Source organism: Hemicordylus capensis, chromosome 2 (assembly GCF_027244095.1).
Source record: "Hemicordylus capensis ecotype Gifberg chromosome 2, rHemCap1.1.pri, whole genome shotgun sequence".
NCBI lineage: Eukaryota > Metazoa > Chordata > Lepidosauria > Squamata > Cordylidae > Hemicordylus > Hemicordylus capensis.
In genome coordinates, this window is record NC_069658.1 from 182,292,355 (window position 1) to 182,316,848 (window position 24,494).

Below are 24,494 nucleotides of genomic sequence, written 5' to 3' on the forward strand. Positions count from 1 at the left end.
AACTGTGTCGCAAACCTTTGGCCCTATGCAGCCTGAATTTATCTCCCCTTCATCAACCAGACACCCCAGACCCATTGTAATTCTGACTTTGAAAGCGGAAGGAACTCTTGCCATGCCAGATTGCCACAGCCCATTTGTCTTCTATTTAACTAGAGAAAGAAATGCTGATCTTGTGGTAGTGAGCATGAATTGTTCCTTTTGCTATGCAGGCCCTGCCTTGGTTTGCATTTGGATGGGAGATTACATGTGAATACTGTAAGATATTCCCCTTAGGGATGGGGCCGTAGCTCAGTGTTAGAGCATCTGCTTGCATGCAGAAGGTCCCACGTTCACTCCCTGGCATCTCCCAAGTAGGGCTAGGAAAGGCTCCTGCCTGAAACCTTGGAGAGCCTCTGCCAGTCGGTGTAGACCATTGTTTCTCAACCACTGGTCCAAGGACCAGTGCCGGTCCGCAAGATGTCTGTGAAGCATCACTAACAAAAATCACCCCCCAAAAAAAACAATTTTGGGCTGGCAGGGGCTCTCTGGAGCTCATTTCTAGGCTGCCTGGAAATGAGCTCTGGAAAGCTGCCAGAAATTGTTTGGTGGGGGTGCCTGGGGGCGAGGGGGGCAATCCCCTTAATAATTGCTGGTCTGGGAAACTATGCACGAATAATGTACCAGTCCATGACTCCAAAAACATTGAGAAACACTGGTGTAGACAATACACTAGACAGACCAATGGTCTGATTCAGTATAAGGCAGCTTCCTATGTAAGCCAACATTAGATTAATCCAGGGCTGCACAACGTCAGCCCTCCAGCTATTTTTGTAATGCAACTCCCATCAACCCCTGCCATAGTGGCCAGTGGCCAGGGATGATGGGAGTTGTAGTCGAACATCTGCAGGAGGGCCAGAGTTGTGCAGCCAAGGACTAATCTCAGGTTTCTCCTTACAAGTGCTTGAGTACAAGTTAGGAACCAGAGCATAAGAGCAACCAGTGCTAGAAAGTGAATCGTGTTTGGTGATGTAGAGTTCTTTACTTCCAGCTTTGTAGAGCTACCTTGTGAAATTGTGTTCACTTTGAGTCTTGTCCATACACTTCTATTTAGAACATCCTGTGGCCAGCACTTCCTTGGATAAGCCGTTGGAAAGGACCTTAGCTCTGTGTGCTGAAATCCTAATGGACATTGTCTTGCTCTGATAAACTGATGTTTTTCCTTCCACCTCTTCCTATAGGGAGGGCTTGATATGGAGATCAAAATGGTAGAAGATGATGGCAGAACCTATTTTTACCAAATGTGGTATGATCAAGAATACGCCAGGTTTGAAAGTCCCCCAAAGACTCAGCCGGCCGAAGAAAACAAATACAAGTGAGTGGTCAAGACTACATGGGGCTTGCGGGTAGGAGGGGTTTCAGCTGCAAGTAACACTGTCTATGCTTGGCAAGTACTGGGCAAGTCAGGCTGCTAGTCCATTATGTTGTCTACGAAGCTGTAATGGCAGCTTGCTTGCTTCCATTATGTGACTAAGAAATGGGCTAGCAGCAGCTACCTTTTTGTTTCTGGTTGCAGCTAATGCATCTTCTGCTTTTAGCTAAGGTCTAGCCTCCCCGTGCAGCAGAATCCTGAGATGGTAGAGTAGATTGTATCTCTTCAGACTGCAGTTAGGAGATATTATGTGGGTGGGTGGGTGTGTCTTACTCACTCCTAGGCAAGACTTGGGACAGTGGCAATCGAGGCTGGTTGATTTATTTTCTTTTACTCTTCACATGAATGTTCTGCCTTGCTGCTCAGTCAGGATCCTCCCAATAACGTTTACCTAGAACTGGTAGAATCTTGAGTCTCTTGGCCAACTTTCATATATAATATTTCGAAATAAATAGATGCTTGGACTGTTGAGGTTGTCCTTCACTGACAACTTGCAAGAGGTTTTAACATTGTTGGAGTGTTACCCCCATGACCTGGAATTTAGTATATGCATAGTACAATCTTTATTAGGAAAACCTAAAATATTGTATCTCTCTCCTTCATGGGGGACATAGTGTGTCCCCAAATGCTTAAGGGACTTTCAGGCTATCTGGAAAACTGGTGTGTGCATGTGCGTGTGCGTACGCACTCACTCACACTAGTAGGAAAAATCTGAAAATGGACTGCTGCTTATTCCAGTCAAATGAATGTTACATTTACCTCATAATAGAGGCCAGCACAGAGCAAGCCAAACCAAACCAAATTCGGGGACAGAACTTGGACAGTTCAGAACTCATGCCTAATATTCCCATTATCCAGGAACATGCATCTCTGCTTGCCAAATGTCAGTTCTTTTTGTAAATATGTGAGTGTGTATCAGCTTTCATTGTTGCAGCAATGTGTTCTGAAAAGAATCTGGCAATATTTGCTGCAGTGTCCACAGAAGTGGAGTTTATGTCAAACAAAAAAGTTGCTTCCTCTTCATATATCTTTTGTCGCCCTTCTCTTACCTAAGCTTCCTGACACCATACTGCTTTTTCCTAGGGACAAGAAGGTATATTCTAAAAAAGAAACCCCACTCTTTTTCAAATGCTGAAAGCAACCAAACAAATTTAGAATGAAGCATCTGTATGAAGGGAAATGTACTTTAAATACCTTTTTAATTCTGTTGGCCTTTACACTTGAATGCAGTGCCTTTTTAAAGCTTTTTTATGTTTCACGTGTTGGAGGAGGGGGAAAGGCAGAGAAATGTGTGGCACTTTGCATAACATGATGCAGAGCTTTAGATGTTTTGAACATCCAACACCCAGTTCCATGGAGTGAGGGTATTTGGGGTGAGGTGGTGGTGTTGTTCCAGCCTAGCCATCTCCCTTTCTTCTTAGATTCTGCATGAGCTGCACTCGGTTGGATGAGGTGAGGCAGAAGGAAATCCCCAAAGTCTTGGAACCCCAAGAGGAGTCGGAAGGGAAGATGTTCTATGGCATGGCCATGAAAAATGGAGTGCAGTACCGGGTAGGGGATGGAGTCTTCCTCCTACCAGATGCCTTCCCTTTCAGGTTGGTACTTGGACTGGCTTTGGGTGGATCGAGAATATTTTAAAACACAGAAGGCTGCGTTCTGGGTTGTGCGCTTTAAGATTTGCCCTTGCTTCATCTTTGTATGTTAACCTCCTAGATGGTAGAGTTAGTTTGCTTGCTTGTTTGTTTCCAGGACTCCTGTCTGCAAAGGGTTTGGGGAAGGATAAGAATCGAGTAACAGAGTAACATTAGGTAACAGGGCTGCAGGGTATGAGATGGGGAGTTGTATAGATGGCCTTACCTTTTAATACTGAATGGTAGTTTCTTGATTGCTTAAATTTGCACATAACCACATGCTGCTACAGTATCCCAGAAGTGCACCAATGTTTTAGTAACTGTTGAGCTTAACGATTGTTCTTTAGTCCGTCAATAGCCCCAATACAGCCTCACAAAACTTCCTGTAAGCTTATCTCCCCACAAATGTACCGGTGTAGATCATTTTGTTGCTCTTCCACAGCCTGAAGGGAGGTTGAGTCTCTTCCCAGTTACAGAAATCTGCATAACCTGAAGATTTTGTTGCATCTTACCTGCCCTGACATGTATTGCGCTCGCTCTCTCTCTCTCTCTCTCTCTCTCTCTCTCTCTCTCTCTCTCTCTAGCCTGAGACTGGCCAGCCCTGTTAAGCGCCAGAAGAAGGAGGCCGTGGACGAGGAGCTGTACCCTGAGCATTATCGCAAGTATTCGGAATATATCAAAGGCAGCAACCAGGATGCACCTGAGCCTTACCGCATTGGCCGCATAAAGGCGATCTTCTGCAATATCCGTAGCAGCGGCAGACCCAACGAAGCAGAAATCAAGTTGCGTGTGTACAAGCTTTACAGGTAAGCATTAGCCAGTTGGGACAGAAAGAGAAGATGGATGGGTGGATTGGATAGGTCTTTCCAGGCCATCAAAAGGCAACAGTGTCCTTGTGCAGCCAGGAGTGATACATATGCAGAAATATATCATGCAGATGTATATACGGAGTTCAGATTCCCATTTAGCCATGGAACTCATGGTGACCTGAGTATAAATTTCCTTTATACTGAAAAGGAAAAAAACAATGCAAGGAATGGCATAGGAATAAAGTTATCAAAACAACATGCAGGAAGAGATGAGAGTTGAGGGCAGGTGAAGTGAATTGAAAGCAAAAAAGAGAGCAAGGCATTGTGGTAGTCAAGGCAAAAGAAAAAATAGAGAACAGGCCAGTATTTTTGTTGGTGAAAAACTAATGAGCCTGAGGAGGCCCAAAAACTTCTCCCAGTTGTCTCTGCCCTCTTGCTAGAAGAAAGTGCATCTATGTATGTCTTTTTTTCTTCTTCTTCTTCTCCTTCCCTTTCCAGGCCAGAGAATACCCACAAGTCTGTGAAAGCCAGCTACCATGCAGATATCAATTTATTATATTGGAGTGATGAAGAGGCAACTGTAGAGTTCAAAGATGCGCAGGGCCGCTGCACTGTGGTATATGGGGAGGATTTGACAGAGTGCATCCAGGATTACTCTGCCAGCGGCTCTGATCGTTTCTACTTCCTAGAGGTGATCTTTCCCATTGCATAACTGGCATTGTACTGCATTGCTTTAATAGGCTGGCTGCTAGCTCGTACACAGACCGTAACTGCTAAAGTTGTGGCTGGCCCAAGGCATTGTTGTGCTACAGGTTGAAATTCCAAATAGCCATGCTCCTGCACAACTTGATTTCAATGGGGATTGCACAGGAGAATTTACCTTTCAGTTCTATCTGTGCTTTCCGCTGATGTTCCCAGAAGCACAAGGTTATTGTGTTAACTTGCTTGCTTTTCTCTTCCAGGCATACAATGCAAAAACAAAAAGCTTTGAAGATCCCCCCTATCATGCTCGCAGCTCTGGAAATAAAGGGAAAGGAAAAGGAAAAGGGAAAGGTGGGTACTGAAGAATGATTAGATAAGTATCCCCCCTTTACAGAGGAAGCCTCTGCAGGGTGGTGATGAAGGTGGATGTTGGGCATCCGACCTCCGATGGAAAGCTAGCTGTGGGTCTCGCAAGATCCCTGTTCTGCTTGTAAACCTCCCCTGTACTACAGTGTGTCACTTTCAGTAGCTGTGAAGGTGCCCTTTTAAGGTCCAGGTCCAGGCCCATTTCCTAGGGTGCTTTTGCAGTTATGTGACACTTTCCACCTCCTATTCTTTCTTGTTTCTGGATGCAGGCAAAAGCAAAGGGAAATCTTCTGTGGCATCTGAACAAACTGAGCCCGAGGCTGTGGAGATGAAGCCCCCTAAGCTGCGTAGCCTGGACGTCTTCTCTGGCTGTGGAGGCTTATCAGAAGGTTTCCATCAAGCAGGCAAGACAGTCTAGAAAAGCTTTTGGGGCAGAGCAGATTGCAGAATTGGAGGCGGAGATTCAGGATCTGTCCCTTGCAAGAGGCACATGCAGCCAAGTTGGAGCGCATGGCACGTTTTGCTCCACTTAGGAACATAGGAAGCTGCCATATACTGTGCCAGACCATTGTTCCACCAAGCTCAGTGTTGTCTACAGTGGCTAGCAGTGGCTTCAGGCAGGAGGTCTTTCACAGCCCTACATGGAGAGGCAAGAGATTGAACCTGGGCCCTTCTGCATACAAGCAGATGACATGGCCCCATCCCCTAAGGGGAATATCTTACGGTGCTCACAGGTAGTCACCCATCCAAATACAAATCAAGATATTCCTGCTTAGCAAAGTGGACAATTCATGCTTGCTCCTGGGGAACTGGCTCTCTATCCCCTACTTGTGGGGTAGAAGAGGGTTAGATGTTGGGGGTGGAGACTTCCAGCATAAAGTTCTCTCTGGTTTGTTTTCCCCACCATCAGAAGTCACGGAGACGCTGTGGGCCATTGAGATGTGGGAGCCAGCAGCGCAAGCCTTCCGCCTGAACAACCCTGGCACAACCGTGTTCACAGAGGACTGCAACGTGCTGCTGAAGCTGGTGATGTCTGGAGAGAAGACCAACTCCGTGGGCCAGAAGCTGCCACAGAAGGGTGATGTGGAAATGTTGTGTGGTGGACCACCTTGCCAAGGTTTCAGTGGGATGAACCGCTTCAATTCCCGCACCTACTCAAAGTTCAAGAACTCCCTGGTGGTCTCCTTCCTCAGGTGACTGTGGCCAATGCTCTCATTTCTCTGGGTTTCTTAGAAGAGCTTAGATAACCATGGCTTCTGCAGGAGGGCAGAAAACTGCCGAACGTGGTTGTGCATCGAAGACTAGAGCTAGTGTAGTGCTTAGAGTGAATATCAGGCATGGGGTGGAAAGAGATCAGGTTCAAATTCCCATTCAGCCGTGAAACTCACTAGGTGACCCTGGACCAGTCTCCATCTCTCACTCCAATGTTTTGTTGCGAGGAGAAAAGGGGAGGTGGGGGGAAGAGGACCTTGCAGTAATAATAGTGCTAGCATCCTAAGAATCTTGGCACGTCTTTAAAACGGAGGGGTGTTATGAGGGGTGTTGTTCATTTCAGTTAAAGTGAAAGTGTTATGCTTGGAAATGTGTAGGCAATTCCTGGTGAGAAATTGGAAGTTAAAGCGGATGGCTAAATAAGATTCCCAGGGAAGCGGTTGTTATTCCAATGCCCTGTGTAGCTTGTTGCCACTTTCCATAATGGTCAGAACCAGAATAAAACATACAAAAGAATGAAAACTGCAGAACAAATGATATAAAATTAAGAGAACGTATGCAAGTATGTTCAATATTGCATAATTATACAGACTTTGGACCCAACAGCTGCATATTAAGGGTCGGGAGGTACCCCACGGGAACATCAGAAGAGTTAGTACAAAAAGAAGCTCCTCCAGAACTTTCAGGCATAACCCCTAAATATGACTTTGCAACAAAGATCTAGCTCGTTACAACTGTATTTGCAGAGCAGAGCCATGTTCTTCATAGTTGCATCCAGAGCTAATGGATTGAATCCGATAAACATGGGTTTGGGGAGTAAGATGGCCTCACTTATGGAGGTGCCTGCTCAGCTGCCTGAACTGAGAGGGCTCTGATGGCTCCCTCCCAGGAGGGGCCATGCCCATGGCAGAGAGAGCTTCTGGGCATTAGAGCCCATTGGAAAGGCTGAGTCATGACAGCAGCCCCTAGGAGCCAGCTGTGTATGCACTTCAAGATAGAGTTTGGAAACTCTGTGGTTGGATCTTGTCTCTGCCATAAACTTACTACAGGGCTGTAGGCAACCCATTCTCGCTGAGGCTCATTGTTCTCCCAGTCTGCGCTGTGAAATAATGTTCCTGATCTACCTCACAGGGTTGCTGTCATGATGTGAAGTGCTTTCAGTTCTCAAAATCTCCATACAAATGCATGATTATTATGTAATCCATAAGTACACACTGAAATAGTGGGAGGTCTTGTTGAGCTTCTTCAGTAGTCTTAGCTTGGGACCTTTGCAAGAACCTGGGCTGTGCTGAGAGAGTGGGTGGGGCTGGTGGGCTTGGACTTGGCCCCATATCCTACAGTCTCTGGGGGAGTCTTCTTGCCAGCCAAGAGCATACCGCTGACCTCCAGTGATCTTCTCTTCTCCAGCTACTGCGACTACTACAGGCCAAGGTACTTCCTGCTTGAGAACGTGAGAAACTTTGTCTCCTTCAAGCGCTCTATGGTGCTAAAGCTCACCCTACGGTGCCTTGTCCGGATGGGATACCAGTGCACTTTTGGGGTGCTGCAGGTATGGCGATCGGGCACTGGGAAGCAGGGGCAGGGTGGGACAAGTGGTTCCTTAACAGGCTCTCTTAAGGGAAAGATTTTATCTAGATCTAGAACCGAACCAGAGTATGACAAACACTGAGAATTACAGGGCTATCTACCCTAGTTTCTTACCAAATTCATGGAGGTTAGATCTATCCCAGGCTGTTAGCTGAAAATAGACCTCCATATTCAGATGCAGTGTAGTAGTTACTAGAAGCTGCTGGGGCAAAAGGGGGGTGGTTCGCTCTACCACGCCCTGTTAATGAACCTCCCTGGAACATCTGCCTGCCCATGGCCGAAGGTCATCCAGCAGGGCAGTTCCCATCTTGGGAGGGTTTTTTTCTCTTCCAGTTCTTATGGGAAGACTAGAAATCCGCAGGGACTTCCTTCATGCAAACTAACCTGATTTAGCTACAGATAGCTGCCTAGTGACTTCATGGCCCACCCAGCTGTTCCTCTAGTCTTATGGCCTTGATGTTAATTTGGCAATCCCCTTCTGTTGAATTAGACTGTTTAGCTCTCTTCCTCCGTAGCACTGAATTGGTGATTCCAGGTGATAAGCAAAAATCTGTCCCAGGTGTCTACCAAACATTTTTCTTATGATGTAAGAAAATACAGTCAATTCAAAAATGGGAACCACAAGTTCTCTGAGACCTTGTTCTCTCCTTGTCATAACTAGCATGTTTTCACCTTCCTCCCCCTCCCCGCAACCCCTTGCAGGCTGGTCAGTATGGCGTGGCCCAGACGCGCAGGAGAGCAATTGTCCTGGCAGCAGCTCCTGGAGAGAAGCTTCCCATGTTCCCTGAACCCCTCCATGTCTTTGCTCCCCGAGCCTGCCAGCTCAGCGTGGTGGTGGACGATAAGAAGTTTGTTAGCAATATAACACGGTAATGGCTACCTCCTAAATGCTGAGCTGATCGTGACTTCACAGGAAGTGGTGGGAAGACAGCAGTGGATGACTCTGCTGAGTCTCAGTGTTCATCACAGACCAGAGATGCCCAGAGCATGAACCTGTAACACTTTTCTGTCAGCCATTGTCGGATTAAGACTACAATCTACACTTTGACCACTAGGAAGTAAATCCCATTGAGCTCAGCGGGGCTTAACTGCTGAGTCAGCATGCATAGATTCACACTGCACATTGACTCTGTGTTGTCTGACTCGCCCTGTTTCCTGGTGCACCACTGTTTGCACTTTTCCATATCAAGTTCCTCTTTCATTCACATTTATGATGCACTTTGATGCACACTTTAAAATGAGTACACGCATTTGAGACCCGTAGACAGGAGCCGGGGTCCCTTCTGCCAGGGTCCAACACACGTGAAGAGGGCAGGAGAGGTTCATAGGAGCCCCTTTACTTGCTTCTTGTCATGCTCTGCACTGTTGGAGGAGCCACCACCCCCTCACCAACTCTGCTCTAGCCTTCTGCCCTGGATATCTGGCTGGCTGTATCCGGTGATTTTGGCTCTAGTAACACTCCCTGTATATTATGATCTGTTAGCTGCCTTGTGGGCTCTTTTTTTTAAAGACAAAAAAGTGGGATCCACATATTTTTATAAATATCCTGGCCAGCAACTGTAATAGAACTTCAGAAAGCAGTTGAGCCCTGTTTACTCTGAGAGCAGCTGCTTTTCCCTTGTAGGCAAGAATCGCTGCTCCCAGATTAAGAGATTTCACCTTGGGGCTTGCTGCTTCTCAGCTCAAGGAACATTCCCCAAAACTGTTACTGAACTTGGCTTCCAACATGGTAGACTGTGTTGCTCAGCAGAAAGGAAGAGCCCAGACAGGAGTTGAACTGCAAGGTAACTTCTTCTTATGTATTCTAGGACCTACTCTGGCCCATTCCGAACCATCACAGTCCGGGACACTATGTCTGACCTTCCTGAGATCAGGAATGGAGCATCAGCACTTGAAATATCTTACAATGGGGAGCCACAGTCCTGGTTCCAGAGGCAAATTCGAGGTTCCCAATATCAGCCCATCCTCAGGGATCACATCTGTAAGGTGAAACACTTTGTTATCCTATTACCTGGCAAGGGGTAGAGTTTATTACAGTATTATGTTGAGGTTGGAGCTTTCTAATAACAAGAATGGCTGTGAGCACTGTAATGTGATTTCTGGATCAAAGAGGAGAAAAAGTTCTAGTCCTTATGCTCCTGGAGGAAAATATAGGAGCAATGTTCTCCTGAGAAATAGGGGGACCAGAGGCCAGCAAAGGAGGATGGGAGAATCCAGGGATGCCTGAGAGTTGGCTGTTTGGGCCTTTAATTCAGTCAACAGTCTCTCTGTTCTTTCTAACAACAGTATCTCTGCTTGCTGCTCTGCCAAATGTCTCTGAGTGGCAGCCTTTCTTCCCTAATTTTCCCCTGCCACTGCCAAAAACTGGAGAAAAGCTTCCCTAATATCTCCTGGAAAACCAAGTCAAAACCAAACGTGCAGGTTTGTTAAATATATGCCGGGAGCTTCACTTCCATAACGTTAATCCCTCTTGTCCAATTGTTGCATAAAAGATCTCGTCTGATGGAGGTCTGAAAGTGCAGCTCCCTGGAAACTTCACTCCAGATCCCCCTCTGAATTCCGTTTCTCTCTCCTGGCTTCTTCCTCGGTGCTCCATGCCCACTAACCAGAAATCCCTTTAGGCTTCTGGTTCTCCCCATTCCTTCCCCTTCTGAAATCATGGTGAAACAGAAGTAGCAAGTGTCATTCCCCCCTCCCCCTCCCCCACTTGAATTAGAGGTTCATCTCTGCCAATTTCACTGTTCAGCAGACACAGCCATACTGTCTTGCCTACCCTACCCATGTGCTTGTAAGCCAGATTGGTAGTAAACGGAGGAGCACCAGACAGCTTTGTTTTCCCAAACTACCACCAGACCTCTTGTGCTGTCCCTGCTCTTCCCGCCGCACCCCCACAAGTCTGGACAGTTTGCTGCCTCCGTGGTGCCACCTGCCCCATTTTGGAAAATCTTGTTCCAAGCAAGAGAGTATTACGCTTTATATTAGAGCATGAGTAACTTTGTCACTCATAAGGGGGAATTCTGCTGAACTGAGATGCAGAGGATAACTGGGCTATGTCTTACTAGGATATGAGTGCGCTTGTAGCTGCTAGGATGAGACACATCCCACTGGCCCCGGGCTCAGACTGGCGTGATCTGCCCAACATTGAAGTGCGCCTGTCAGATGGCACCACCACCCGCAAGCTGCGCTACACACACCACGAGAAGAAAAATGGGCGGAGCAGCACCGGAGCCCTGCGGGGGGTCTGCTGCTGTGCCGAAGGTACATGATGTGGGTTAGTTGGGGGCGGCGGGGTGGGGGAGGTGCCTTTGTGATAGAAATCATGTAAAGGATGGTTCACCCAGCTCAGTTCTCACAACCCTGAGACATGCAGTGCTTCAGGGTCTCTCACAGAGGTCTGTCCCAAGTCTGCTGCCTGAAATGTAATAACTAGGACTGCTTGTGCATTTTAAAAATAAAACGGTTAACTGCAGGCCTTTTAGCCAGATGATTCAGTGTAAATAGATGTTCACACTATAAAATATTTAATGCAGGTGTATCTGAGATATGGAAGGAAGTGCAAGATGTTACCACTGAATACGCAAAACCTATTGCTCATTTTAGAGGGAAAGGGTGTCCTTAGATATGTATATGTTTTTCTTTCTAAAGTGGAACTTTCCTCCTGGATTGGCTCACTCTGGAGAGTAGGAGAAGATATTCTGCTAGCTAATGATGGCGGGCAGGGAGAGCCTTGGCTCCCTAATCCCATCAAACTTTGGATGGGGCAGCATAAAAATGTAACGAACTCCTACCACAGATCTGGTTTGTCTCCATTCCTCAAATCTGATATGGCAACTCCTTGTGGTTTAAAAATAATGAAATAAACTTCTACCATTTTAAGGAATGGGTCAGATTAAGGAGCAAGTAGTGGTTTATCTGGAGACAGGGAGATATTGTTTCATCCCAGTTTTTCACCACCAGTACCCCTTGCGTCATTCTGAGCCTTATGGTGCTGAATAATGTTGCAGGATACCCCCATCTGCACACTTGGTGGAAGGTTTTCTGAACTCCAATCTTCCCTCTAGGCAAGCCATGTGACCCTGCAGACCGGCAGTTCAACACCCTGATCCCTTGGTGTCTGCCCCACACGGGGAATCGGCACAACCACTGGGCTGGCTTATATGGAAGGCTAGAGTGGGATGGGTTCTTCAGCACAACAGTCACCAACCCTGAGCCCATGGGCAAGCAGGTAAGCAAGCTGCAGGAGAGTAGAATATGAGCCCAGTACACCATCAGCCCCAGGCAGACACGGGTGTATTTTATCTCTTTAATTATCAACAGTCTTGATGATGATGATGATTAATTCGATTTCTGTATTTCTATTATGGGAATTGTAGTCCAACATCATCTGAGAACCCAAAGCCGGAAACCCCCGAGTTAGGAGCAAGGCCTTCTCTGTTGTGCTCCTGGGGCACCCCCTCTGCAGGAAGGTCTGCTCCACTTGAAATCCTGGATACTTGGAAAGTGTGGCCAAGTCTTCCCTTTTCTTAAAGGAGCATTTGGCCTCTCTCTGCTTGTCAGTTGGCTTTTGTGGCTTTTCTTTTTTCTGGTTTCTATTCTAGTATACATTAATAGAATCCAGACTTCTGTTATAGGTTGTGAGCTACTCTGGGTTTTGTTTTATATACCACTTCACTGTACAAAATGTGTTGGAAAAAGCCACACTCTGGAGGAGCAGAAAGTATAATGTCCCCAGGGTCAGGAGCCATTCTAGCCTGGGGGAGGAACTAGTTCCTGACCCCAAATGTGGCAGGCAGGCAGACTCTGCCATGTGCCTAGAAGTAGCCCCTTGTTAGTGACACTTGGTCTCCTTTTGGTTTTAGGGCCGTGTGCTTCACCCTGAACAGCACCGGGTGGTGAGCGTCCGGGAGTGTGCGCGGTCCCAGGGATTCCCAGATACCTACAGGCTGTTTGGAAATGTACTTGACAAGCACAGACAGGTAGGTTATCCGGGAGGCTCCTTATGGGCTGGCTGGGTTTATATCTTCCTATATCAAATTCTCTGGGATAGCTTTTGTGTTAATGCTTTAGTGACCAAGCACACCCTTCTTGCGCAACTCCAGCTCAGGAACCTTTAAATAGCCTCTGGGGAAATAAAAGAGATTATGCTCAGCAAGACAATCTTCTTCCCGTGTAGCAATGCCCCGCTGTTCGGGGGACTGGATACTTCTGGTTTCTATTTTCCTTAGTTCTTTGAAAGCTCTTGCTGGAGCACAAACCCACCCTGACTTTTAAAAAAATAATAATAAACACTACCGTTGTGTTTTCTCCATTAGCACTTTTTCATGGTAAGATTCAAGTATTACCAGACATCATGTCTACTGGAACAAACTATTGGAACTACTACCAATAGAAGAACAAACTACAAGCTATTCACTCCTTGGTCTCCATCACAGCTTTTAGAAAGCATGTTAAATCCTGGCTCTTTACCCAGGCTTTTATATGATTGTCTCTGCTGCCGCTCTTTGTTATTTTGTACTGTGTTTATGCTTGTGTTTTGTTTTATATTTTTAGCCCAATATTTTAATTGTGCCTTTTTTACAATCTTGTTTTTAAATTCTGCTGTAAACCGCCTTGGAATTGTTTTAATGAAAGGCAGTATATAAATTTAACAATAAATAAAATAAAACTGCAAAAACCTCTGAAACATCCAAGCCTTCCTGCTACTCTGAACAGTAACGTTGTGCCTTCGAGTCGGTGTCGACTCCTGGCAACCACAGAGGCCTGTGGTTGTCTTTGGTAGGAGGGGTTTACCATTGTCATCTCCCACGCAGTATGAGATGATGCCTTTCAGCATCTTCCTATATCACTGCTTCCTGATCTAGGAGTCTGGGAAACGTACCAGCAGGGATTCAAACCAGCAACCTCTTGCTCCCTAGTCAAATTACTTCCTCATTGTGCCACTAGGTGGCTTTCAGTAGATACAGTACTCATAAACGAAACTGGGTTTACTAAAACCTATTGAGAGGGTATGAGTGTGTCTCTGGCAAGCTCATTAGATCCCAATCAGTTAAATTGTTCTCTCAATGCGGAGACCAAATGAAAATGGCTCCCTACAATAATGGAGAAATTTCCATTTCACAAGGAATGTTGCAGCATTCATCTGGGTCATGGTATTAGCAACAGTCAGCTTATTTTGCGCACCTGGCAGGGGTGTAGCTATAATTGAGCGTATGGGTTCAGAGAACCCGGGACCCCCAGCTCCACCCCTCCCTATTTCCTCGATTATCTCCTCTCCAAGGGGTCGCTGGGTAAAGGGGTAAACACAGGCTCCCTCTCCCCTAGCTATATCCCTGGCACCTGGGCATCAAAACTAGGACAAACACTGAGATGCAACACTGTTGGCAAAAATGGCATATACAGGTGAAACTCGGAAAATTAGAATATCGTGCAAAAGTCCATTAATTTCAGTAATGCAAATTAAAAGGTGAAACTGATATATGAGACAGACGCATTACATGCAAAGCGAGATAAGTCAAGCCTTAATTTGTTATAATTGTGATGATCATGGCGTACAGCTCATGAAAACCCCAAATCCACAATCTCAGAAAATTAGAATATTACATGGAACCAAGAAGAAAAGGATTGAAGAATAGAACAATATCGGATGTTGTAAAATTCTATATATTTGTGCTCTGATACAGCTGATTGCTTAATCAACAATAGACTTGCTAGGGGGAGACTTGACAGGTCCATAACACAATGGGCTAAAGTACAAAGGAGGTGAGTGTTTTGATCTCCTTGGGTCCAGACCTCCCTTGCAGAACCAGACATGCCTCCCTTCAGTTGTCTTGGCACAGTGATGCGTAGTAATGAATGTGTTTCTGGCTTGCAAACAATATATGCTAATTCGCTCTCTCTCTCTCCCCACTGGGCTCTGTGTTTTCAGGTGGGTAATGCAGTGCCTCCACCTCTAGCAAAAGCCATTGGACTAGAGATCAAATCCTGTGTGTTGGCCAAAATGAAAGAGGATGCCGCAGGTATGTTATGGACTGTCAGCAATCACACTGTAAAGGGAGTCTGAACACTGAATTCCCAAAGCTTCAGCAAACTTCCTGTCTCAACCCTGGTGTGAAGACAGGTAGAAGGTATTCTTCTACCCCTGGTGTGAAGCAAGCAATACAGGGTGTGGGTGCGCATGCACGCACACACATGTGCGTTCGTGCACACACGGGTGGGGATTCTAACTGCTTCGTGATTCTCCATCACTTTTCCTGGCTAAGCCAGTTAAGTACCATTAAGTAGCCTGCCCACTCTGGGAATACCAAGAGGGTTCCCTTCTGTTGTATTGGGGAACCTGCAGGAGCAAAGCATTTCTCCCCTAATCCAAAATGGAATGGTTTGCCCTTGCTTATGTGCAGAAAGACGCAAGAATCGTATGCCTACCTTTCTGGTATTCATGTCTTTGCTATGTGTGATTCTTTTGCAGATACCATCAAACGGGAAAAGATGGAGATTGCAGATTAGCTTGTAAATTGCCCATCTCCTGCTATTGCTCAGTTCCAGCACCTGAACACCCAAACATGCACTGATAATTTTGTTATTTTGTTTTTGTTGTCTTCATAAATTCATTTCATGTCTGGTTTACTTTTCTTCCTTCTGGACACGCTGAAAGTTGTTGGAGGGTTTTTTGTTTTTGTTTGGTTTGTTTTTTTGGGATTATTTTGTATTTGTCTCTGTTCAACCTGTATTTGTGAGCAGTGTTTGTCTTCTTGGCTGACATTCTGAAGCTATTTTGATGTTCCAAATTATCAGCAAATAACCATTCTCAAGTGATCAACTGTGCAGTGCCTGCCACTTCATGCGTGTGTGCGTGTGCGTGCGTGTGTATGTGTGTGTGTGTGTTGTGGGCGGGGGGTGGGGGGAAGGGGAAAGGATGATGTTTTTATTATGCATTGTATCGGAAAAATTAATCAACCACTTTATACAAGTGGAAATTAATACTTTATGTAGTTTTTATATGTTGTAATATTTCTTCAAATAAATCCTCCTATAAATTATTCAGAGGGGCATGTCTGATTTTCCTCAGATGGGTTTGTTTAATTTATATACTGCCTGACTCCAAAGGCTCTGGGCGGTTTGCTTTTCCTGCTGCCTCTGGTTTAGTTACCTTTGCCTCCAGAGTCTGGGCACAAGACATACCTAGTTCACATATACATGCAAATCCCTTGGCTACTCATTCTCTGTTGCTGACAGCCAGGAGCATCTCATTGGGTTATCCCTTCTAGGAGCTCCAAGGCAGGACAGAATTTATTGGTCAGAAAAAACAAGTCCCGCCTACCTGAGCCCGAAGGGGATAACTCCTCCCCAGTTCTTTCTGTCCTCGGCAGCTCCAATGGCAGCTTTTTTCCTTCTCCTCTTGCTCCTCAGCGTTTTTTGCTCTCCTTTAACCAATCTTCACTCTTTTTTCCTTACCTCTTCACTTTTTTACCTCTTGCCTTCTGTTTCTAAAAACAAAACAAAAAAACTTTAAAACTTCTCGCAGCTTCTTGCCTTTGCTTTCCACCTCTCCCCCCCCCCCCCGCTTCCCTTCCTTGCTCCTCCATTTATGGAGCAGCTGATTGGGGGCAGAAAGGCAGTTTTGGTCCCCAGGGGGCCAGCTCAGCAAAACTTCGGTCCGGGCCATTCCCGACCCTTCCAGGGGCCGCCTCTTTGGCCGCAAGCCTTGCCGCCACCGCCAGACCCCACCAACGGGAAGCTGGAGTGCTCCCCCGCTGAGCAGCGCCTAGCCGTTCCGGCCGCTTCAGAGCCTCCGGAACGCGCAGCGGCACAAACAGCAGGAATCTCGGCCGCTGTCTCCCTGCCCAAACCCCCTGCTGCAGCTGTGTGGGCGCCGGCCGCGAATCCGCCTCCCGCGTCCCACGCTGTAGAGCCCTCCGTCCGTCTCCTGCCCTCAGGCCGCGAGACGTGCTCGGTTGCGGCGGCCTGCAGGAGATCGGGGATAGAGTCTCCGAAGAGACTGGAGTAGATCTGCTTCAGGAGGAGTCCGGTGGCATACCCCCCACCCACCTCAGAAGAATCAGAGCGATCTCCCTGCGGGCACAGGAACTCCTCATGGCTGAGAGGGCACGCGAAACCGCAAGTACCTGTTGGTGCAACAGGGGATGGGGGTGTCCTCCTATCTGCTTCCTCCAAAGAGGGGACTGGAAAAAGAGTGAAATCTGCTGCTACCTCCCCGAGCCTAGCTTCCGGGGTAGCGGCTGCCAGTCAGAGCCCAGTATGTTCTCTACCCAGAACTATTCCACCCGAATGGCAAGCCTGGTTTAAAAACGCTATAATTGATACCGTACTCCAGGTTAGGCTACCCAAGAGACCTAAATCCAAGAAGTCTAAGTGCAAATCTAGAGACAGGTCACCCAGCTCTGAACCTGTTGACAGCACATCCGTTCCACCTCCGCCTAAGAAAGCTCAGACCAAGACTAAACACTTGGTACCAGTCATTGCCATTCCCCAAGATACAGACCCTCACTCTTCTGAGGACTCTGACCATGAAGGGAACCCCCGCTGGAACCCCAGCGCCCTGACCCTGACTCAGATGCAATCCCAGACAAGGAGGAGGGCGAATGGTCAGATGGGGAGGAACCCGCATCTGTGTCCCAACGACTATTTGTGGCAGAGGATTACTCCCCTCTAATGACAAAAATCATTAAGGCAACTGGACTACAGGCCAAGCCCACGCAAGAGCAGGAAACAACTAAGGGGGACTTAGTTTTTCCCAGAACAAAGGCTGAGGATTTCCTACTGCCTATACCTGAACTATTCTGACGTGGTGAAAGAAGAATGGCTTCTGCCCGCCCAAAATCGCAGGCCCATGGCCACAGCCAATAAATTCTACTCTTTCCAACAAAAAGCATCTGACATGCTTAAGATGCCCAATGCCGATGCGCCCATCGTACAATTGGTGTCCAGTTCCTTGGTGCCAAAGGATGGTGAAACATCACTTAAAGATCTAGGGGATAGAAAGGCTGAGCTCTCATTTAAAAGAGTACACAATAACTCATCCTTGGTGACACACGCTACCTCAACCGCCTCTATGGCAGCCCGCGCCTCGCTGCTATGGGTGGATGAGTTACTTAGCAACCCACCTTCTGATCTGGTCCGCATGCGCCAACAACTTTTAAAAATCCAGAAAGCCCAGGCATTCATGGCAGATGCAACCTTAGATGCCATTCGTTTTTCTGCCAGGGTATCCACAGCCGCGGTGGTGGGCAAGCGACATTTATGGCTAAAAAATTGGCAAGTGGACCCAGCATCTCGAATCAACCTCACCTCAGTACCCTATGACTCTTCTAAACTTTTTGGGGAATCTGCCTTGCAGGACCTGTTAATTGATTCCAAAGACAAGAAGAAGACCATGCCGACCTCCACTCCCAAGAAGACTGATAGGCCCGTGCCTCACAAGCCATTTCAATTCAGGCAGCCAACTCAGTCCTTTCGAGGCTCCTGGCCATTCAGAGGATTGGACTACAGGTCACAGGCTTTTAGAACAGACCTCGCCAATCTTTCAGAGGCACGGGGTCATTCAAGAACACCCCCCCCTCCAAGTCCAGACAACCACAGCAATGACGCGAGGCCTACATGGCATGGGGGGCGTTTGTCAGTGTTTCTCCACGCATGGGAAGCTTCAACTTCAGAAGAATGGGTCCTAAACATCATCAGGCATGGGTACAGAGTAGAGTTCATCTCTCCCCCCTCCTTCAAGTTCCTGCCAACTCCACAGTCACGGGCATTTGAAAAGCATTCAAGGATGCTCCAGGCCATTCAGCATCTCCTGGAAATCAAGGCCATCAAGCCAGTTCCTCCTCAGGAGGAGGGCGGAGGGGTCTATTCTATTCTGTTCACCGTGCCAAAAAAGGACGGATCAACAAGTGCGGTCCCGGACTTAAAACGATTAAACAAATGGGTTCGCAAGGACCACTTCTGCATGGAGACCTTAAGGTCCATAACGGAAGTCCTGCACCGCCACGACTTCCTGACTTCAATAGACATGAAGGAGGCGTACCTTCACATCCCAATACACCAGACAGCAGAAGGTATTTATGCTTCAAATATGAGGGCCGGCACTTCCAATATACAGCCCTGCCGTTCGGACTCTTATCCGCCCCCTGCGTCTTCACAAAGGCCCTCGCCCCACTGATGGCACGCCTGCTCATGCAAGGGATCAGGGCCTATGCGTATCTCGACGACTTGCTTCTGCAATCTTGCTCCAGGCCAGAAGCCCAGAGGGATCTAGACGCCGTGCTCTCAGCCCTGGATCTCCACCTTGTGAGCGCCTTGTGAATGGCGTGTGTGGCCCTGTTTCTGCATATGGCTATGCCCCTTGTGTCAGATGGAGGGGTGTGGCTAGGTTGGATGGGGCAGCTCCATGGGAGTGGCGGCCAGGTTCTTTGGACCCATCTGCACAATGGTGGCTCTGCTCCTGCTGTGCAGAACCCAGCTAGAATGAACAGATTTGATGTTTAAAAGGTACTAGGGTGAGGGGCATATACAAAACTGCAAAAAAGTAGTGTTAAGTCTAGAGTGTCTTTTATTTGTAAAGACTTATTCAGACAAAGCCTTGTGCAAACGGGTGCTTCACTGTCCTTAGGTCATGCATTCCATGATAAAACTGGAGCTACGTGGAGCTCCCCTGCTAACTTGGCAAAGAGGCACCTGTTGATGTGGTGATGCTCTTTATTAAGCGGGGGGGAGAGTAACTGGCCCTACCCACCCCCAGCACAGTACCTCCAGTGTCTGTTGCTGGTGTCTCTCTCATGTTTCTTTTTAGATTGTGAGCCCTTTGTGGACAGGGAGCCATCTTGTTTGTTTGTTTGTTATTTCTCTGTGTAAACCGCCCTGAGCCATTTTTGGAAGGGCAGTATAGAACTCGAATTAATAATAGTAATACATGGGTTTAGGAGCTCTATTGAAAAACATTGGACTCCAACATTTTATTTATTGGTTACATTTCTATACTACATAGACACTTTGTCTCCAGGAGGTGTTCAAATAAACAGCAATTACAATAAAATTAAAGCCACCTAATGGCACAGCAGGGAAATGACTTGATTAGCAAGCCAGAGGTTGCCGGTTTGAATCCCCACTGGTATGTTTCCCAGCCTATGAGAAACACCCATATCGGGCAGCAGTGATATAGGAAGATGCTGAAAGGCATAATCTTATACTGCGTGGGAGATGGCAATGGTAAACCTCTCCTGTATTCTACCAAAGAAAACCACAGGGCTCTGTGGTCGCCAGGAGTCGACACTGACTCGACAGCACACTTAACCTTTACAATAAAATTGGAATTTAAAAACTTTAAAATTTAAAACTTTAAAACAAAAAATTTTATGAGATAACATGGCAGTATACTCTGTGGTAGTAAAAGATCCAGCAGTCAAAAAATAGACCACAGACTAGCACATGGTAAGGTTGCAATGAAGGCCTTGGGAAGGATATTTAGATGCCATGACGTGTCTACACCTACAAAGATTAGAACCGTTCAGACAATGTTTTTTTCCATGATACTCTGGATGTGATAGCTGGACTTTGAAGCAGCAAGATAGAAAAAGTATTGACTCATTTGAACTTTGGTGTTGGAGAAGACTTTTGAGGATACCATTGGCAGCTAGGAAAACAAACAAATGTATCACAGAACAAATCAATCCAGAATTTTCACTCGAGGCACAAATGACCAGGCTCAAACTATCATACTTTGGACACATGCAAAGACCCAGCTCCCTTTAAGTCCATAATGCTGGGGGAAATTGAAGGAAAGAGGAGAAGAGGATGACCCACAGCAAGGTGGACGGACTTGATTACGACAGCAATGAATACACCACTGAGAGACCTGAAAGGCCAAGTTGAAGACAGATCATCCTGGAGAGAATCTATGTCGCTAAAAGTCAACACCGACTTGACGGCACTTAATCAATCAGTACTCTGTGGCTATTTTATGTGGCTAGCTACACGTTGCACACAGTTGCATGTTGCTTTCCCAAGACCTTTTCAAAGAAAAAGCAGCCAGGATCACATTTGATCAAAGGAGAATCGTGCCTTCTCCCTATTTGCCCTTCAGTGGCCCAGTACTCGAAGGTGCTCTCTGGTCCACTCAGTAGGAGACAGGTTCTTCAAATACTTGTTTGGATGTAGCCTTGGAGACACCTCTCACTTCCTGTCAGAGCCAGTCGCTTGCTTGCCTGCCTGCCTGCCTACCTGTCGAGGGCTGGGGTAGGGGGAAGAAACTGGTACCCATATTGTTGGTTTGCTTGGACAGATGGAAAAGTAAGCTGGGAGAAACAGCTGGCAAGGAAAGAATTAAGCACTTCCTTCCCACTCGTCAACCCTCGCTTCCCCTCCCAGTCACAGCCTCCCGTGACTGCTTTTTGTGTTGCTAAACAAAAGCCCAAAGCAAGCTGAATGCAGCCACATGTAGTGTGTAGTTTGGCTCTCATCACAGGTGAAAGTTGCCACTTTAAGTGACAGTTATCATCAAATGATGCACACAAAATCAATGGCTTTTGTGCCTTTCCTCATGTATGGGGTCGCACAGGCTGATGCCACAGAACCTTTCAGAACTCTAGGAAAAGCTTCCCTCTCCCCTCTTTTCATCCCCTGGCTGGTTCCCTTTTGCTACCGTCAGTTGATGCTGTGGCGATGAAGTGTGGGCCTAGCTGCTGCTCGGTACTTTTGCCGCTGCAAAGTGAGGCCCAAGAGAGCTTCTTGCCCATTTATTTTGCAGCTAATTGTATTGCTTGTCAGTAAACTAATGCACACTTTAAAATGTGCGTTGTATTAAAGTGGGCCTGTACTACAGTAATAAATTGTAGCAGGAAGATGAGGGTTTAAAAAAACCCACCACATACTTTATCAGACTCCTTATAGGTGTTTGTCGGGGGGAGGGGGAAGCTACCAAAAAATTGAGGGGTTGGACCCAGTATAAGAGAGAGACTAAATTTCTTCCTAGAAGGAAACATTCCCTTACAGCTAGGTGTTGCTAACTGCCAGACAACGGGTTGGATCTGCCCCCCCCCCCGCACCCAACACCTTTTTTGGCAGGTCTGGTGGCAGCCAGAAGAATTTTAATCAAACCATTGCAATGCTTCAGGTGTAAGGACTACACACGAAAGAGCTTGTGTGTGTTTCATTTACATTTGTATTGGCTCATGCACATCTTGGAAAGACAAGGAATATCCAATCTGTATCCAGAGGGCATAGTATATTAGTGTCAGCCTCTTCCCTCACCCCTATATTGATAACCACTAGGTACATGTATGCCATGCCAGTGAAGCCCTTATCACTACGTAGCAACCAACTTTATTTATAACTAGCTGGCCCGGGCACAGAACATCTGTGCCTCTAGTTCTCCCCACCCTGCCATTCTCTTTCCCTCCTTACCTGCAAGCCTGTCCACCAGCACCACCGCTTTCCTCTCCCCCTGCCGGCAGCTTGCTCGTGAACTCTCGCAAGAGCTGCCACAAATGGGATTAGTGGCAGGTACAATTTAGAGAAATATATATATATATAGAGAGAGATGGATTATCAGTTCTACCATGATGAATAACCAGACTTTCTGTGACGAGGAGCACTTTGAAGAATATAGCTGTCCTCATTTCCATGACTCGTCTAATCTATTTAGCACAGGGGTGCACAACTCAAATACCCCAGAGGGTGGGAACCAACCATGACTTGCTGTGTGGGGCCGAGGTCAATTCTATGCACATTAATTACAACATTAACATTATTTAAAATATTAATAAAAGTGAGGGGCAGCAGGTTGGAGTCGGGGGGAAAGGCGAGAGCAAAGAGTGATGGTGTCAGTCGGCTCCAGTCCAGGGGCTGGGGACATCTGGTCTCAAGCGGCCAATTACACTGAGCCAGGGCTGCTCATCAGTGGGAAAGGCCATGAACTCTTCGTGGCTCCAGCTGTTGCTACAGGATATTCTCACCTGGGGGCCAGCAAAAAAGTCCCTGCGGGCCAGTTCCGGCCCCCGGGCCTTAGGTTGTGCAGGCCTGATTTAGTGTCATCTAAGTTAGTGGCTATCACACCGTCTTGTGGCTGAGTTCCCTATGCATTTTTTTTTAGGTTGTCTTTCAACAAACATTATCAGGGTGGTTCATGACACCTTAAGAGAGAAAACAGACACATGCTAAAACTTAAAACACAATCCAGAGGCAGTGAAACAGTGAATCATATTCATTCATTCATTCATTCGATTTCTATACCGCCCTTCCAAAAATGGCTCAGGGCGGTTTACACAGAGAAATAAATAAATAAAATGGCTCCCTATTATCAGATGTTAAAAGAGTGTGAGAACTTAAAAGATCCTGGACCTAAGCAGACATTGTGCATCGCCTGGACAAATATTGCTTTTCTCAGTCCTGATTCTGCCACCTCTCACCTTACTTTGTGGACCCCCAGGTTTTAGTTGTATGACAGGGAGGAAAAGTTCCTCCAAGCCACTTTCTTCACATTATTTTATAATGAAAAAGGCTCCGATGGGCTATTCTTTCTTTGCAGGGAAAGTGCTCCAGTCTCCTGATCATTTTAGGTGCACTTTTTAAAAGGAAAGCCCTGCACTGCACCACATTGTGTGAGTGTAATTCACGGGCATAGTGTGCGCCACTTCAACACACACCTGTGCATATTCCTTCTCCATGCACACAGACTTTGTTCCCTAGAGGCACATTCTGTGACTTTGAGAAGTCTACACAGAATGGGAGAAGCACAATTGCAGACAAGTGTTATACTCATTAGAGAAGATTCTGTGGGAAGTAGCAGTGAAGTGTGCAGGAATCACCTGTGGCAGGGGGAGGAGAAATGGGGATGCTGGATCAGGGTCAGTAGTCTAGAGAATTCTGGACTATTTTCTTAACATTTCTCCTGGTTTATCAGTCATTTTTCACATCCTCTATAATAAGACTTTTCCATGACTTGAATTTTTGAATTCCACACGTGCTTTTATAATTGTTTTCTTTTGAGAAGGTTTAAAAGTTTAAAGGTTTAAAAGTTAGATTTAAAAGTTCAAAGGTTCAAAAGTTTGAAGGCTTTGTGTGTTGCTGTGAAACCCATACCCTGTTTTCACAGCTCCTGATGAGAGACTTGACTTTATTATCACAGGTTTCACCCCTCTGCAAGATTATGGACAATTTTTCTGATAACACCTTTTGCTAAAGAGACCTGTAAAAAGGGACACTTTAATTTGCTTCATGAGACATTAGGCCTCGTCCAGAAGTCTCAATCCTATTTCAACAAGGCATAGTATGTTGCCTGGGGACATGGACTGTTTCTTTCTTATATAGGTTTCTCCCAGAAGATATTGTTACCCGACAAAGATGTCAAACCCCAAAACCCTTACTCATTGGTCACTTGCTAGTTATGAGGCTAAAGATGGAGAGTTGGAACACCACAACTATCTACATGTGACCTAGATGAAGATCCCAAAGCCAGATGTTACTGACGAATCACCCCTTTATGGAGAATGAAGTCAGGTATACTGGATGGAGATTGATTGCCCTGACAAAGGCCTGTAAGTATAATTGTCAGCCAACATGGTGCAGTGGTTAGAGTGATGGACTAGGACCGGGGAAACCCAAGTCCAAACCCTCATTCAACCATGACACTTTCTGGGTGACACAGAGCCTGCCACTCAAATGGTTTGGCCTGCCTCACAGGGTTGTTATAAGGAAGAACAACAGGATACAGAAGAGAATGTGAGTTGCCACATGGAAACAGGACTTTGTTAGCAGTTACACCCAAAGGAC

The 24,494-nt window shown here is 46.6% G+C and overlaps 1 protein-coding gene and 1 long non-coding RNA gene across 4 annotated transcripts in view; one reads left to right on the forward strand and one right to left on the reverse strand.

The window, feature by feature from the left end:
• The window catches only part of DNMT1 (DNA methyltransferase 1), a 52,869-nt gene extending 37,266 nt beyond the window's left edge, over positions 1-15,603 (forward strand). For both annotated transcript variants that reach the window (XM_053294581.1, XM_053294582.1), the window contains exons 20-34: positions 1,218-1,351; positions 2,830-3,003; positions 3,624-3,845; positions 4,347-4,539; positions 4,811-4,901; positions 5,186-5,320; positions 5,827-6,109; positions 7,536-7,677; positions 8,418-8,584; positions 9,524-9,701; positions 10,778-10,973; positions 11,777-11,940; positions 12,575-12,691; positions 14,641-14,731; positions 15,181-15,603. In XM_053294581.1, coding sequence (XP_053150556.1) covers positions 1,218-1,351; positions 2,830-3,003; positions 3,624-3,845; positions 4,347-4,539; positions 4,811-4,901; positions 5,186-5,320; positions 5,827-6,109; positions 7,536-7,677; positions 8,418-8,584; positions 9,524-9,701; positions 10,778-10,973; positions 11,777-11,940; positions 12,575-12,691; positions 14,641-14,731; positions 15,181-15,218 — 2,325 coding nt within the window. In that variant the 3' untranslated portion in view covers positions 15,219-15,603. The remainder of the gene's footprint in view (positions 1-1,217; positions 1,352-2,829; positions 3,004-3,623; positions 3,846-4,346; positions 4,540-4,810; positions 4,902-5,185; positions 5,321-5,826; positions 6,110-7,535; positions 7,678-8,417; positions 8,585-9,523; positions 9,702-10,777; positions 10,974-11,776; positions 11,941-12,574; positions 12,692-14,640; positions 14,732-15,180) is intronic.
• LOC128344463 (uncharacterized) overlaps positions 1-24,494 on the reverse strand; it is a 47,682-nt gene that overhangs the window by 20,787 nt on the left and 2,401 nt on the right. For both annotated transcript variants that reach the window (XR_008315869.1, XR_008315868.1), the window contains exon 2: positions 16,033-16,198. This is a non-coding gene — a long non-coding RNA (uncharacterized LOC128344463). The remainder of the gene's footprint in view (positions 1-16,032; positions 16,199-24,494) is intronic.